The following is a 16,922-nucleotide window of genomic DNA, read 5'->3' as shown; positions in this document are numbered from 1 at the left end:
GCGTTCCCAAGGCACCTGCCACCCCGCCAGAGGGAAGACCAAGGCACGCGGTGTGAAAGGGGTCGCCCAAGGCCGTGTATAAGACTGCTCAGAAAACGAGACACAGACAGCGCGCCTGTTGTCCGGGTCAGGTGCAGGCACTGCCCTCAGCACTCAGCCACTTTACGTTTGCAGGAGCGCCAGCGTTTGAGGATTTGCCCCTAAACACGAGGGTCTGAGCCGAACAGACCAACGTGTGGATGTCTGGAGCAGTTCTCATTACTAACCACTTAAGAAGTCTTCAGAAGTTTAGGGGCAGAACTCTTTAAAAACTCAGAAGATTTAACCCGAAAGTCATGTTAGACTTATGCTCCTGTGAGTTCTCTGCTCCCAGGTTTTCTGGATCCGGAAAGTGGTATCTGATTCTGATTCGGATTGTTGAACAAAACAAGCCACTGGATTTCTAACATGGCGCCTACCTTCCATCCTCCAGATTCATGAGTCTTTCCCTCGTGTTCCTTGAATAGAGCAGCAGCTGCTGACTCAAGAGGCTCGGGGGAAGGGTGATTGTCTGTCACTTGGCAGAGACACCCCGCGGACAAGGCCACTGAGTTAATAATCGATTTCATTACCTCGCTCGCGCAACCCCGCCCGTGGCCGGTAGTGAGGGCAGCGGGGAGGGCTGGATATGCTGAACTCATTAAGATCCCTGTTTCCTTGAAAAATTCTGGACTGGGAGGACAGAGAGCAGCTCGAACCCTGCCTGGGCATCTCCTCACTTTAGATGTAAAATACTGTCCCCAGGAACCAGGCAGCTCAGTGCTGTGGCTGCCCCTCCACCCTCCTCCCGCCCCTGCCCTGCTCCGACAGCCTGAATGCTGACTCAGTCTCATCCTCTCTTCTTCCACAGCCTCTGAACACGCTGTTCATGCACCTCTTTGTGGCCGTGGATGAGTATTCTGTCGGCTGCTGCAAAGAGATTATTCGGTGAGTGGCTGCAGCCTTGCAGACGGTGACACCTGGGGGTGGGGTGAGCTGGCAGCCCCCTATAGACAGAAATGTGTGGATGTCTTTATCCCTGTGGAGGGTTAAAAAATATTTTTAAAGGACATGGAATTCTTTGAGGTGTTCAATCTGCTTGTCACTTGCAGCTCTATTAAAGCATTTACTTTGAATAGCATGTATTTCTGAAAGGAAGCCATCCTTCCTTTGAATGACGCGCCTTCCACACATGCCCCCAACTGCTATCGTTGGAGGAAAACAGATCATTTTAAAGGAATGAATTTGGGGGAATTAGGGAAAGATAAAGGGTTTAGGTGTTTCTAAAAATCATTTTCCCCAATCTTATCCTTAAAAATGTTTACTGGCGTGACAGACTGCAGGGGCCCCCTAAGTAACAGGGGGTGTGGAAACGTGACCCCGGGGGCCCCCGCGGGTGGACTGCGCAGACACTTGGGAAGAGTGGTGGCCTCAGCTTTCAGGTCGCTTTGTAATGTCACACCAGACCATCCGGATGCCAGGTCAGAGGTTAATATCAGCTGAAATCTGGTGTGCCACGTGGCCTTGGCACCCTCGAGTCTCACCAGCTCCGTGGAGCAGATAGAAAAGGGGCCATTTGGGAGCCGAAGAAAAGCAGAGGAGAAAAAGGAACCATGGGGAAGATGTTGCTGCCTCTGCAGGCAGGGAGCCGGGGAGCCCGCTGGATGCACCAGCGCCTCCCTCCCACAGCCGAGGCGCCCGTTGCAGGTGCCGGCTGACGGGGCTGCTGTGTACTGACCCCGTCCCACTCTCTCCCGCCAGGAACGTGTTTAGGGAAGTGCCAGAGCTCCACTTCATCTTTCTCATTGTGCCGTCCTACATGAGCCTCGGTAAGGCCCGCTGCACCACCCCCCGGCCCCGGCCGCTATATGGGAAATTCATGCTTAAAGTGGGGCTTCTGGGGGGAGGGTAGAGCTCAGTGGTAGAGGGCATGCTTAGCATGCACGAGGTCCTGGGTTCAATCCCCAGTACCTCCATTAAAAAAAAGAAAATCTCTCTCAAATGGGGCTTCTGGGAATGGGACGTGAGCATGGTCTCCAGGTTCCAAATGGATGATGTGCTATTTGATTATAAGAATTACAGCACACTTCCGAGTGGAAAGTGCCTTGGCTCTGCGGTCCTCAAGTTACTCCTCGGTAAAACGAGGCCACATTCCTTCTTGTCTGTGATTTAGGCTCGACCCTCATAACTGTGTTTGAGCAAGTGGGGAACGCCCCGAGCCTGCTGTGTGACGAGGACTTCATGGTACACGTGTGTCACAGGCACAGCCACCACCCTCAGCTGCACATTCGAGAAGCCAGGTAAGGCTGGGGCCTCTGTTGCCTGGGCGTCACCGCCGACACTTGCCCTACAGACAGCTGGTAAGTTGCCAGGTTACACTGTAAGCGATTATGGCTCAGGTAGATGGCTTCATAGCCCCCCCCCCACCCCCCGGCGCTGCTTCATTTGGAGATGTTTCCAGTCCCCCTTGAGTACATCACCTGCAGGGCTGGCTGTCTGATGAGACTGGCTTGGTGCTGTGTGGTCGGCAGAGCTGCGTGCTTCTACCTGAAGGTCTCTGTAATCACGCACCGACGTCACTTTCAAATGAAACAGACATAACAACAAATCTGCATATTTGGTTTCCACAGTAAAGCCCACCTACTTTCTGGCTTTCGGTAAATGAGGAGTCTGTTGACCCCAAAGAGGAGTTTTCCAAGCTGAAGCTCTTACCATCAGAAGTCCACTTACATGCCTTGAAGTTCAGCGATCTTAGGGCGATGGCTGTGGCAGGCCCTGTTTTCCAGCGAAGGCCAGCTTCCATCCTGCACGCTCTCCTGTGGTGTGGAGGGGTGGGATCTGTGTCCCCTCTCCATGGATCTGGACGGATTGTGACCGCTTCAGCCCACGCAGCATGGTGGAAGTATGCTCTGTGACGTGGGAGGCTAGGAGGCTTCTGCCTGGTTCTCCTGGGATGCTCGCCGTGGAAGAAATGAGGGGGAGAGGCCTGACCGCCCGGAGACCACTGTGCTGGAGATCTGGCCATGTGGACGTGCAGCCAGGACGAGCCGCCCCCCACCCCATATCTGCGACCCAGCTGACGTCTGACCGCAGCCGCCCAAGAGGACCCGAGCGGTGTCCGGCTGCATCCTCCCAGATCTCTGATGCACAAAGTTCTGAGCAAACTAGAATGGCTGCTCTGAAATAAGCGTGCGTATGAGAGCGTCTCAGAAGGGCAGTTACTTGGCTTTGTCAGTGGAGACTAAGTTGTATCTTTGGGGTTAACCGTTGACATATTTGATGAGTGCTGGGTTTTTTTTTTTTAGAAAGGACTGAATCTAAATTTTTAAAAAGTGAGAGCCTAATGTTTACCATGCATGTAGTGTTACAGCGTAATTGTTAGGAGTCTGCAATGATGACGTCAGGTCGGTCTGGATCCTGCTTCTGGTCCCACTGCTCACCAGAGGGGTTAGCTCAGAGCAGGACCAGGCCTCTGCGGCCTCTGCGGCCTCTGTGTCCCCTCTGTCAGCGGTGTAAGCGTGCTGTCTGCTGCATGGGACTGGTGTCCTGATTGGATGAGCTGATGGAAACCAAGCACTTGGCATGTCTCAGGTCACATGTCGGTGCCCGAGGAAATTAAATGCTATTCTTAATCTATTAGAGTTGAGTGGGGGAAAGAGACCACCTAGAGTAAACTGTATGCTGTGTAGCTTGGAGAGGGAAGGACAGAGAGGGATGAAGACAGGGTCATACAACCCCCCACCCCCCACAAATCTAAATGCCCATCAACAACTCAATGTGGACAGACTGCGGTGCGTCTGCACAATGGATACCACTCAGCAGTGAAACGGAACGAACTCCGTGTTCAGACTCGGACAGTTTATGTGGAATGGAAGAAGACGGACACAGGAAGAGAGAGCAGGTGCTACTGACTTGACTTTGACGCTGTGCAGAACAGCCAGGGCTAACCTGCAGCGGCAGAGGGCAGGACGGGGGCTGTGTCTGGTGGAGGGGACCAGTGGTCATGGGAGGGGCCCTGGGGAGTCCGGGAGTGACAGCGCTCTGTTGACTTGGGTGTATGCAGTTGTCAAAACTCACCCAACTGCACTCTTTAATTCCATGCATTTTACACTGCTATCATACCTCAGTGAAAAAAAAATTTTAAAAGAAAAGAAGCTTCACAGAGAAGGTAGCCTTTGAACCTGGTCAGGAAGGATGAGTCAGAGCTCAGCCCGAGAGACAGAACAGACGAAGGCACGGAGGCGGGAAAGCGCCTGGAAAGTCTGTCACCAGGCAGGTGGGCAGGCGTGAGGAAGGGCCGACCCCAGAGAGCAGACGCAGAACTGTTTCAACCTGAAACCAGCAGGGAGCCCTGAAGAGGACAGACATGGCCTGGGCTGCATGTTAACAAATTACCAATTTTCATGTGATCGGTGGCCTGGAGGGGAGGAGCACAGAGCAGTCGGCGGAGAACGATGTCGGCTGAGATCCTGACAAGGAGATCCAGGTGGGGGACTGGATCAGGGCAGGTGCAGAGATGCAAAGAAATGTTTGAGAGGGAAAGTGCAGTTTGGTTGCTAGTTGGATGGAGATGTTGAAGGATGAGAATGAGTTCGTAATGACGCAGGGTTTTCTAGTTCGGGGGTTGATGGATTCATTGACTGAAAGCAGAAACAATAGCGTTAGATGGGCAGGAGAGAGTTTGGAAGTACAAGTCCTCATGAGTGAGGAGATCGTGAGAATAAAGGAGACGATCTTGCTGAGGAGGAGATTTTAAAGGGATAAAGCAGAGGACGAGCACAGAGTTTGGAAAGATGAAAATGAGCCGTTAGTGATAACAAACTTGGAAGGGAGGGAGAGAAGTGTTGCAGAAGCCAAGGACTCAAAGTGGCAAATGATTGTGGGGAAATGGAGTAATATGAATGCAAAAAAAGGCAGCCTTGAATTTGGAAACTTAAAAAGACACAGATGAGATGAATAAAATAGATGAACTATTTGCCAAGCTGACCAAGAAAAAAAAAGTTTCACATCTGCCCACACTTTAAGAAAACACAGAGCTTCCAGGCTGGTGAGCGCGCGGAGGTCTGGGGAGAGCGGTGGGCCTGAGAGGACCCGGGACCTCTGAGCCCTTGCCCACGCCTTGCCCTGTGCCTCAGTCCCATCTGACTGCTCCTGAGCTGCATCTTTCTATAGTAAACTGGTGATCTAGTGAGTAAAAAAAGAAAAGACTTGGAAATGTGCCTCCCTTCGCTGTAACCATTCGCTCCCCCTCCCCCTCCCCCAGAGACCTGTCTACTCGACATGCACATGTTTAATCATCCATCTGGATAATCTCTGAACTGGAAATGGGGTCGGTTGAGGCTGGAGGCTGGGGGAGACCTTTCTTTACCCGATTTTCTTTAATGGCTATAGAATTATTCAAGTCGTTATTATTTTTAATGTGGGTTTTGGTAGTTTGTGTTTTTCAAGGAGTTGGCCCGTTCTGTCTAAACTGTTGCGTGTACGGAGTTGGAGTAGTCCCTCATCCTTTGAGGGAGCTGCAGGGTTTTCTGTAGGATCCACAGTGATTTTCTTGAGGAATTTTAAATGAGTCAGCTATTTATTTCCCTTTAAAAAAAGTAAGTGGCGTCCATGCACGCTTCCTCACTGATGCCCCACGTGACATTTCGGGATGGAGGTCACCGGAGAAAAGGCGTAGAATGTGCCAGCCCAGCGCTGGCTCCTAGAAGCGTGTGGTGGCTGGCGGTTATGCGCTGGTCTCCCCCGTTCCCTCCTTCCATCCTCCCCTCCTTCCCTCCTTCCTTTCTTCCCTTGACCCTTGAAAACTTCAGTGTTATGAACTCATCCTGGCCTGAACCAAACCTCACAATTCCTTTCCCTGAGGTCTTGCTACTCAGCCTCTGAGGGTCCTGATTGTCCAGAAAATCTGCAAGAAGCAAATCCCGAGAGGAATATAGTCCTTCCAGGTGGCAAAGAGATGACAGTGGGCACTTTGCAATGAGGAAGGGCTGTTTATGGAACGACAGTTTTGTATAGCAGTGAAATACAGAGGGAATGATGACATTATGAGAATTGATGCTTTTGCTTGCAGAAGGGGAAGGGTGACACATTTAAAAAATTAAAAAATTAAAAGAATTTTTTTAGGGGGGAGGGTATAGCTCAAGTGACAGAGCACGTGCTTAGCACGCACGAGGTCCTGGGTTCAAGCCCCACTACATCTTCAATAAATAAACAAGCAAACCTAATTACCTCCCCCAGGAAAAAAAAAAACAAGAATTTTTTTGGGGGGGATAATTAAGGTTATTAATTAATTAATTAATTAAACAGGGGCACTGGGGTGGTCTTTCTGGGGGGGGCACCTGCCTTTTTCAAGTCCTTGGGGGCTGGGAGAGGACTCACCAAGGAAAGGACGTGTGCTACCAGTCAGTGTTGTGAAGTAATTTCAAATTTCCTTAATAGAAGACTGCTGTTTTGCTAATAACAAAAATTAACTAAATTAGGTCAACATTACTGCTATTTAAAATAGACGAAAAAATTTAGGACTTTAAAACATAAGATTGGTGGTTTTTATTTTTATTTATTTTTTAAATTTTGATTTAGTTTAACGTATTGTGGTAAGAACATTTAACGAGAGATCTACTCTGAAGTGTACCGTACATTACTGTTGACTGCAGGTACAGTGTGACACAGCAGATCTCTTTGGTGGTTTTTAAATGCTAACGTCTCACCCTTTAAAGCAGTTATTTTTATTAAGCGTTTGATAATCTCATGTTTTCTAGGAATCCACTTAAGTTTGACTTCTGAACATTATTATATAAATGAACCTTCTGATGCTTAAATTGTAAATATCCTAAAGCGTTCAAAAAGAAGTTGGAGAGCAACTAGGAATTTTGCTGTGGTCTTCTTGAGTCGTGACAGGTGCCCCAGCAAACAGAACATGGTTCACAGTCCAGCTGGAGCGAGGGTGTGCCGACGTGGACTTTTGGGTCAGATCCTGGTGGTGTAAATGGCAGGGGCCTCTCATTGGCCTTGCATGTGCTTTGAGGTCATTTAGAGTTTCCATCCTCTATAACTTGTAAGTGACATTTTCCAATGAATAGAAGCTAAATGGGTTCCAAAACCTATTAAAATAATTTTTATTTAAAAAAAAGTTGTAGTTGACTTACAGAGTTTCAGGTGTACGGCACAGTTGAGGTGTCACCTCACACAGGTCAGAATGGCCGTCATCAAAAAGTCTACACATCATAAATGCTGGAGAGGGTGTGGAGACAGGGGGCCCTGCACTGCTGGCGGGGGTGCACATTGCTGCAGCCACTATGGAGGACAGTGCGGAGGTTCCTTGAAAACCTGAAAACAGAGTCACCACATGATCCAGCAATCCCGCTCCTGGACATTTTAAAGTTTTGAGTGGAATATATGATTTAGAAATGATGAATTTGATTTTCTTAAAGAAGACCACAAGAGGTCACAAGAGATCTTAGAAAGAAAGAAAAGTGCTTTGTTTTACACATTTGAATAAAAAGAAAAATCTAGTTGGGCGCTCCCTGTAGGTTCTCCAACTCCAAGTTAAAACTAAACAAGGTAAAGATTGGTTTAAGCAAAATGCTCTGCTTTCTTCAGCACTACCGCTAAATTAGATTCTCTGAATTTTTTCTTTATTCATTGATTTCTTACAGCATATGCACACATATACCACTCACTGAGGCTTGAAGAAATATGATATTTATGATGTTTAAAGTGACATCAGAATCACTTTCCAATGGTAGATTTTTAAGTCTAGCTAATGAAATGCAAATTCTGTCTGTCTGTGGACCAGACCATCAGTCTGGCCGAGCCAGCATTCCAAGCTCACAAGTGGGCTGCAGCTGTGGCTTACGGCCCCGAGCACGAACTTTCCATCTGTGCCATCGCGGTAATTTCTCTGCTGCCACCTCCTGCAGCCAGGGGAGCCGCCTGTAGGGTCCCCTCTAGATGTGATGCTGCAGAGGGTGGTGGGGATGCGGGGGCGTCCACCTGCCCCCGAGAGACGGTGCCAGCCGGCTGGACAAGTGCGTGGGGCCGGCATCTCCCCGCTCCTTGAAAGCCTCACTGCTAACGCAGTGGAGGTGCGGTGTGAGTTTGTCCTTCCATCCCCCAACCTCCTAGGAAGCCAACGGCAGCCACCGGGTCCCTGGCATCCTTCGCCTCACCTTCTGGGTTTAGAGGACGCCCAGGGCCCAGGAGGGATGGCCTGAGAGGCTACTGGTTTTCTTCAGCTTTGGATTCCATCTTGCTTTTAGCTGGCACATTTTTCAGCGTCTGATGGACGTTCAGGGGCCCAAGGAACCAGATAGTTCCTATGGGATAGACCTTTCTTTTCCTCCAAACAAGTTAACATCAAGTATTCTGTAACCAATCACGTCAACACGCACGTGGTCGCCCCCCAGGCAACGAGCTGGATGGCAGCTGTAAAGGAGGGTCGCTCTTCACTTGGAGGGTGCTGTCGCCCCTTGTACTTTGTGTCAACCACCCTAACCTTCCGGAGTCCTCACGCCCCAGACGAAGGGGGTCCCAGAGGTGCCACCCCCGAGGCACATGGCTCTGCTACGCCCAGCGGACCCACAGGAAGTCGTGGCTCTCCCCGATCCGAGTGGCCGGCGGTGCTCACACTTAAACGTTCTACTGGATGCGTGTAGCCGGGGTGTCTTGTTTGCGTGGGGCTGGACTTTGTCACGTGCCGTCTGAGACCGTGAGGCTGGTGCCACACTTGGTCATTAGCACCAGGGCTGATGTAAGATCGTAGATTGTTGATGACCCCGAGGGGTGCGTTTAGCAGCACAAGCTCCTCTTTGTCCGTCTCGGGGGAGGAAGGGACCCTTCAGGACCCCATGGTGTGGATGTGGGAAGAGTTAGTGCTGAGGTGTGATTCCACGTCAGTCTGTTCACGGGCTGCCGAGGGCTCCTGGCGGGGCCGAGGGCGCGGGTATCTGAGCCTTTGTGCCTGATTTTTGTCCCATGAAGTGGTATTTTTGTGTCCGTCATACAGAGACAAGCCCAGGGCACACAGCTGACTTGGGGATTCTCTACGTGACAACTGTTTTGATCCACTTTAAATGATTAGGAAATTGAATTATTTCCACATTATTTAAAATAATTACCTCTAATAAGTACTGACGTGGACTTTTCCTTTTGGCAAGGTATTTGAAAATGGACTTGTTGGCTGTGTTCTCCTAGAATGTTTTTCTTTTCTTTTCTTTTTTTTTAAAAATCTGTTTAATCAGAGACGCTTTACAGAGAATGGCCACCCCTATTAGCAGCACCCCTTTGCGGGCAGTTTTGTGGGGAGATGTGTGGCTCCCGGAGCACAGTGGGGTGTTCTCAGCCCCTCCAGCCACGGTGCCGGCTCTCGGTGGAGCCGGTGGGCTGGGGCTTCCAGGGCATGTATCCAGAAATAACTCTTAATTTGAAAAGATACATACGCCCCAGTGTTCATAGCAGCACTATTTACAATAGTCAAGATATGGAAGCAACCTAAATGTCCATCGGCAAATGAATAGATAGAGAAGATGTGTTATTTACACACACACACACACACACACACACACACACACACACACACACACACAATGGACTACTACTCAGCCATTAAAAAGAATGAAATAATGCCATTTGCAGCAACATGGATGGACCTGGAAATTATCATAGTACGTGAAGTAAGTCAGACAAAGACAGACAAACATCATTTGGTATCACTTGTATGTGGAATCTAAAAAGTGATACAAATGAACTTAATTACGAAACAGAAATAGACTCAGAGACATAGAAAACAAACTATGGTTACCACAGGGGAAGGGGGAGAAGGGATAAATTAGGAGTGTGGGATTAACAGACACACACTACTATATATAAAATAGCTAAACAACAAGGTCCTACTGTACAGCACAGGGACCTAGATTCAGTATCTTGTAATAACCTATAATGGAAAAGAATATGAAAAGGAATATATATATATGTGTAATTAAATCACTATGCTGTACACCAGAAACTAACACAACATTGTAAATCAACTCTACTTCAATTTAAAGACAAAGATAAAATGGAATGATAACAAGGACATAGTAATGGAATAAAGGGGCGGGAGATAAAGGTTAGTAGTGAAATCAGTCACACTACCAAAAAATATTACAAATATGGACTGTTTTAACAAGAAAAGTACCAGAAAAAAAGTGTAAGAACATCCTAGACAGGTAGAATAGAATACTCGATTTCATCAAGAACGTACCAAAAAGAAGAAGGGAGAGTTAACTATGGCAGCAGCATGGAGACCACTGGCCGGAATCCCCACTCACAGTGGTCGTGGAGGTCACTGTAAACCTGGGGAGGAGGTTTGAGGAGATGTGCCCAGGATGGTGAGCAGAGCTTTGTCACCTTCAAACCAGCATCTCCCCCTCCCCTGGACGTCTAGAGATGGCTCAGGAATAATGGGTACCACAGGCCCATGTTGGCGAAATATGTAAGCAAAGTTAAATATTCTTTATTGTAGTAATTCGCAGAGTCTTGTCACCTGTTTTTAGACAGTGGATTTCTTCCAAGGGCAGGAGCAAAGTCATAGAAGTGGTTTCCTTGGAACGCATGTGGGAGATGCTGTGCCCACCTCCCTGCCCTTTGGCTCACGGTTCTACCCTGCACCCAGATGCGCGTGTCGCCTCTGCCTGGAACGTCCCCCCTCCGGTACCGACGTAGCTTCCCCCCGCGTCTGTCCATTCCCTCCCTGACTGCTTGGCCCAGTCACCCTCCATCCCAAAGCACTTGGTGCTGTTCGAAATGTTTGAGGTGGCTTGTTCGTTACATTTTTGGTGTCTGTTCCCCTATTTAGAATGTAAGTTCATTTCCTGTTCCTGGCATTTAGAACAGAGTCCCGTACAGGGTGGGCACACCACCGAAGGAGCAAATGAAGGAACCAGCTGTGAATTTAAGCCTTTCCGTTACACAGGGTGGAAGACCACGACGACCTCATGCCAATATTTCTGCGCCACGACACGGTCCTGAGGGAGACCTATGGCGAATACTTCCTGGGTGAGCTCATAGAGGCCGGAGACGAAGAGAACCACGCGGTCGTGTGCGAGGTGCGTGCGAGCCCCCGGGAGGGGTGTGGGGAGTGAGCGGCGTCGCCCCTGGTTTTGCTGCCGTCGCCTCCCCTGCCGTGCCCTCCTGCGCGGTGTGCCAATCCCCCGCCTCCCAGTGTCCCTGCTTTAGGTTTGGGGAGGTCCTTAACAGGCTCGAGCTTGCGCTGGACGCGGCCGACTCCGAGTTCTTGGAAAGCAGCAGACACCTGACCGTCCAGGCTACGTACCTCTTAGAGCACACGCTGGCTTTTGCAGCAGTGATTAGAGCGAGCTTGATCAGTGACGGCGGGCTAGGGGTGGGATGGATTTAACCGATGACCACCCTCAGTTTCAGGAGGTGAATTATGTCTCAGAAAAACTCCTGGTGCCAGGATGCACTCAGGCGAAATCAACCTGCTGGGGTGGGGAGACGTCAGTGTTTTTCAGAAGCTCCCCATGTGATTCCAGCGCGCCGTCCAGGTGCTGAAATGCTTATCTACGTGATGGGGAACATCCCTGGTGCAGAACAGGGCGAATTTAGATGTTTACGGTCAGTACTTTCTTAAACTGAGAACTGGCCCTAAAAACTGGATCTGGATGTCCTTTCCCATGATAGGTATTTCTTCTACACTGGAAGTTTTTATTCTTATTTTTTTCATATTTAGGTCTTGGCATCGTCTTTTTAGGGCTTGCTTTCATGTGTTGCCATTTGACTTTTAGCTCCAGACTAGTGATAGAAAGAAGGGTGAGGGGTATTTGGGCTCAGCAGCGCCATTTTGAAAAACTGTGTCTTTACACAATGAGACAAAAACTGCTGATAATTAAAATGATTCATACAGACTCCAATAAGGACTTCAATTTTTAAATTTATTATTTATTTATTTATTTTTAAATTTAAGTGTAGTCACTTTGCAATGTTGTATTAATTTCTGGTTGTACAGCATAGTGATTCAGTTTTTTATATATACATATATATGTATATATATATGTTCCTTTTCATATTCTTTTTCATTATAGGCTATTACAAGGTATTGAATATTGTTCCCTGTGCTGTACAGTAGGACCTTGTTGTTTATCTATTTTATACATAGAGTTAGTATCTGCAAATCCCAAACTCCCAATTTATCCCTCCATCCCGTTTCCCCCTGGTAACCACAAGTTTGTTTTCTGTCTGTGTGTTTGTTTCTGTTTTGTAAATAGGATCATTTGTCTCATTATTTTAGGTTCCACATATACGTGATATCATGTGGTATTTTTCTTTCTTATTCTGGCTTACTTCACTTAGTATGACAATCTCCAGGTCCATCCATGTTACAGATGGCATTATTTTATTCTTTTTATGGCTGAGTATATTCCATTGTATAAATATACCACATCTTTTTTATTCAGTTATCTGTCGGTGGATGTTTAGGTTGCTAGGACTTTTAATGATTAAACTATACTATCCAGTTAGTCAGGTCTTTGTTTTTCTTGAGAAGGACTTTTTAAAAATTTTCCAGCCTTATCGAGATATGATTGACATATAATATTGTATAAGTTTTAGGTGGTACACTTATATATTGCAAAATGGTTACCACCACAGCTTTAGCTAACACCTCCATCATGTCACATAATTATCATGCTTTTTTGTGTGTGCGGTGAAAACAGTTGAAATCTACCATCTTAGCAACTTTCAGGTGTATAATTATTAGCTATAATCACTGTATTATTGTCTATAACCGCCCTGCTGTACATTAGAGCCCCAGAACTTACTCATCTTATAACTGGAACTTTGCATCCTTTGACCAGCATCTCCTCCTAACCCCTTGTAACCACCATTCAACTCTGTTTCTATGAGTTCAGCTTTTTTAGATTCCACATATAAGCAGCACCGTATAGTGTTTGTTTTTCTCTGACTTATTTCACTTAATTTAATGTTAATTTAATGTCCTCAAGGTCCATCCATGTTGTCACACATGGCAGGATTTCCTTCTTTCTCATGGCTAAATAATCTCCATTACACATATGTGCATATACATATATACATACATACGTACACACTGCGTCTTCTTTAGCCACTCATCTGTTGATGGCCACTTCGGTTGTTTCCATATCTTGCCTACTGTGTGTAATACTGCAGTAAACATGGGAGTCCAGATGGTTTTTCAATATCCTGTTTTCATTTCCTTTGGCTTTATACCCAGGAGTGGAATTGCTGAATCCATATGGTATTTCTATTTTCAATTTTTTGAGGAACCTCCATGCTGTTTTCCATAGTGGCTGTGCCAATTTACATTTCCACCAATAGTGCACAGGGGTTCCCTTTTCTTCACATCCTTGCCAACACTTGTCATCTCTTGTCTTTTGATGATTGCATGCTGACAGGTATGAGGTGATATTTCATTGTGATTTTGACTTGCATTTCCCTGATGATTAGTGATGTTGAGCATCTTTTCATGTACCTGTTGGCCATTTGGATGTCTTCTTGGAAAAATGTCTATTCAGAGCTTCTGCCCACTTTTAAATTGTATTGCATTTTTGCTATTGAGTTGTATGGGTTGTTTGTATATCTTGGATATTAACCCCTTATCAGATGTATGATTTGCAAATGTTTCCTCCCGTTTTGTAGGTTGCCTTTTCATTTTGTTGTGTCTGTTGCTGTGCGAGAAGCTTTCCAGTTTGATGTAGTCCCACTTACTAATTTTTGCTTTTGTTGGTTGTGCTTTTGGTGTCATGTGAAAACCTCGTTGTTGAGACTAATGTCGAAGAGTTTCCCTTATGTTTTCTTCTAGGAGTTTTATAGTTTCAGGTCTTATGTTTAAGTCTTTCATCCAGTTCAAGTTCATTTTGTTGGTGGTGTAAGATAGAGGTCCAGTTTCATCCTTCTGCATGTGATTATCCAGCTTTATCAACAGCGTTTACGGAAGAGGTGTTCTTTCCCCCATTGAGTCTTCTTGGCTCCTTCGTCAAATTCCAGTCAACTGTAAATGTGGGGGTTTGCTTCTGGGCTTTCTATTCTGTTCTTTTGGTCTATGTGTCTATTACGCTACTGCTATGCTGTTTTATTGTCATAGTTTCATAATATAGCTTGAAATCAGGAAACGTGATGCCTCTGGCTTTGTTCTTCTTCCTTGGTCTTGCTTTGGCTATTTGGGATCTTTTGTGGTTCCATACAAATTTTATGATTTTTTTTCTATTTCTATGAAAAATGCCTTTGGAATTTTGATAGGGATTCATTGAATCTATAGATGACTTTGGGTAGTGTGGGCATTTTAACAATACTAACTTTTCTGATCCATGAACATGGGCTATCTTGCTGTTTCTGTTTTCTTCATTTTCTTTCATCAAAGTCTCGTACTTTTCAGTGTACAGATCTTTCACCTCCCTAGCTAAATTTATTCCTAGATATTTTATTGTTTTTGATGCTATTGTGAATGAGATTGTTTTCGTTATTTCTTTTTCAGTTATTTTATTTCTAGTGCATAGAAATACAAGTAATTCCTGTATGTTGATTTTGTGTCCTACAACTTTATTGAATGTACTGATCAGTCTTATGAGTGGAGTCTTTAGGATTTTCCATGTGTAAGATCATATCATCTACAGAGGCAGTTTTGCCTGTTCTTTTCTGATTTGGTTGCAGTTTATTTCCTTTCCTTGCCTGATAGCTTTCACTAGGACTTCCTGCTGAAGGAAGTTGTTGAAGAGGAATGGTGAGAGTGAGCACCCCTGCCTAGTTCCTGACCGCAGAGGAAAAGCTTTCAGCCTTGCATCGCGGAGAATGCTGTTAGCTGTGGGCTTGTCGCTACTGGCCTTTATCATGTTGAAGTGTGTTTCTTCTATACCCAATTTGTTGAACATTTTTATCATGAAAGGATGTTGTATTTTGTGAAATGCTTCTTTTTACATTTATTGAGATGCTCATATTATTTTTACCTTTCATTCTATTAATGTAGCTGTCACATTTATTGGTTTGCATATGTTGCACCTCCACGTCCCAGGGGTAAGTACTGCTTGATCTTGGTGTATGATCCTTTTGATGTTGAAATCAGTTTGCTTGTATTTTGTTGAGAATTTTTGTATCTATATTTATCAGGGATATTTGTCTGCAGTTTTCTTTTCTTGTAGTGTCCTTATTTGGCTTTGATATTAGGGTAATGCTGGCCTTATAAAATGAGTTTGGGAGTGTTCTATCCTCCTCAGTTTTTTGGAGGAGTTTGCGAAGAATTACCATTAATTTTTCTTTAAATGTTTGATAGAATTCACCAGTGAAACCGTGTGATCCTAGGCTTTTCTGTTGGGAGGTTTTTGATGACTGATTCAGTCTCTTTGCTTGTTATTGGTCTGTTCATATTTCCTCTTTCTTCATGATTCAATCTACGTAGGTTGTGTTTCTAGCAATTTATTTCTTCTAGGTTATCCAGTTTGTTGTATATAATTACTCATAGTAATTTCTTATGATCCTTAGTATCTGTAGCATCAGTTGTAATGTCTACTCTTTCATTTCCGATTTTATTTGAGTCTTCTCTTCTCCTTCTTAGTCTAGCTAAAGAGCTGTCAATTTTGTTTATATTTTTAAAAAACATTTCTTGGTATTGCTGATCTTTTTGATTATTTTTGGTTTCTAATTTATTTCTGCTTCGATCTTTGTTATTTTCTTCCTTCTCCTAACTTTGGGCTTAATTTGTTCTTCTTTTTCTAGTTCTTTGAGGTGTAAAGTTAGGTTGTTTGCTTGAGATCTTTCTTTTTCCTTAATGTAGGCATTTACCACTATAAATTTACCTTTTAGAATTGCTTTTGCAGCATCTCATAAATTTTGGTTTATTTTGTTTCTATTTTTGTTTGTTTCAAGATATATTTTGATTTCTTCTTTGATCTCTTGGGAGGAATGTATTTTATTTTTTAATTAATTAATTAATTATTTTATTTTTCAAAACCAGAACATTTATTGTGTAACTATTTGTTGAAATCTTTAAGATGATCTGGATGCTGCAACAGCTGCCCTCTTGCGTTTAGGTGTTGTTCCCTCATGGAATCCATGCCTGAACCTGCAGTATACAATTTCTAGGTGCCTCATTCGACTGGTCCCAGTGATATTTCATCTTTCATCTTTATCACCAGGAGTGTATTTTAAAATGTCCATGTATTTGTGATTTTTTCAACTTTCCTCCTGTTATTGATTTTTAGTTTAATACCATTGTAGTTGGGAAAGATATTTCATATGATTCAAATCTTAAATTTGCTAAGACTTGTGTGATCTGTCATACGATATAGCCTGGAAAATGTTGCATGTGCTCTTGAGAAGAGAGTGTATTCTGCTGCTGTTGGATGGCATATGCTGTATATGCCTGTTAGGTCGATTTTGTCGAAAGAATGATTCAAGTCCAGTGTTTCCTGGTTGATTTTCTCTCTGGATGATCCATGCATTGTTGAAAGTGCGGTATTGAAGTCCCCTGCTCTTATTGTAATGTTGTCTGTTTTTCCCTTTGTATTTGTTAGCATTTGCTTAATATATTTAGGTGCTCCAATGTTGAGTGCATATATATTTATGACTGTTACAGCTTCTTGATGGATTAGCCCCTTCATCACTGTGTGGTAGCCTTCTTTGTCTTTGTTACTGTTTTTGGCTTAAAGTCTATTTTGTCTGATGTAAGCACAGCTCACGCTGCTCTCTTTTCGTTTTCATCTGCCATGGAATGTTTTTCTTCACCTCTTCACTTGGAACCTACGTGTGTCCTTAAAGCTGCAGTGAGTCTCTTGTAGGCAGCACATTGTTCGGTCTTGTTTTTTAAAATCCATCCAGCCACTAGATGTCTTTTGATTGGGGAGTACAATCCATTTACATTTAATTATTGATAAGTAAAG

The 16,922-nt window shown here is 45.1% G+C and overlaps 1 protein-coding gene across 3 annotated transcripts in view; it reads left to right on the top strand.

Moving 5' to 3' along the window:
- The window catches only part of CFAP61 (cilia and flagella associated protein 61), a 257,175-nt gene that overhangs the window by 18,742 nt on the left and 221,511 nt on the right, over positions 1–16,922 (top strand). For all 3 annotated transcript variants that reach the window (XM_074347804.1, XM_074347803.1, XM_074347805.1), the window contains exons 4-7: positions 890–966; positions 1,780–1,847; positions 2,192–2,318; positions 10,970–11,102. In XM_074347804.1, coding sequence (XP_074203905.1) covers positions 890–966; positions 1,780–1,847; positions 2,192–2,318; positions 10,970–11,102 — 405 coding nt within the window. The remainder of the gene's footprint in view (positions 1–889; positions 967–1,779; positions 1,848–2,191; positions 2,319–10,969; positions 11,103–16,922) is intronic.

Source organism: Camelus bactrianus, chromosome 19, assembly GCF_048773025.1.
Source record: "Camelus bactrianus isolate YW-2024 breed Bactrian camel chromosome 19, ASM4877302v1, whole genome shotgun sequence".
NCBI lineage: Eukaryota > Metazoa > Chordata > Mammalia > Artiodactyla > Camelidae > Camelus > Camelus bactrianus.
Note: the sequence above shows the minus strand (reverse complement) of the source record. Positions and strands in the feature narration are given on the sequence as shown.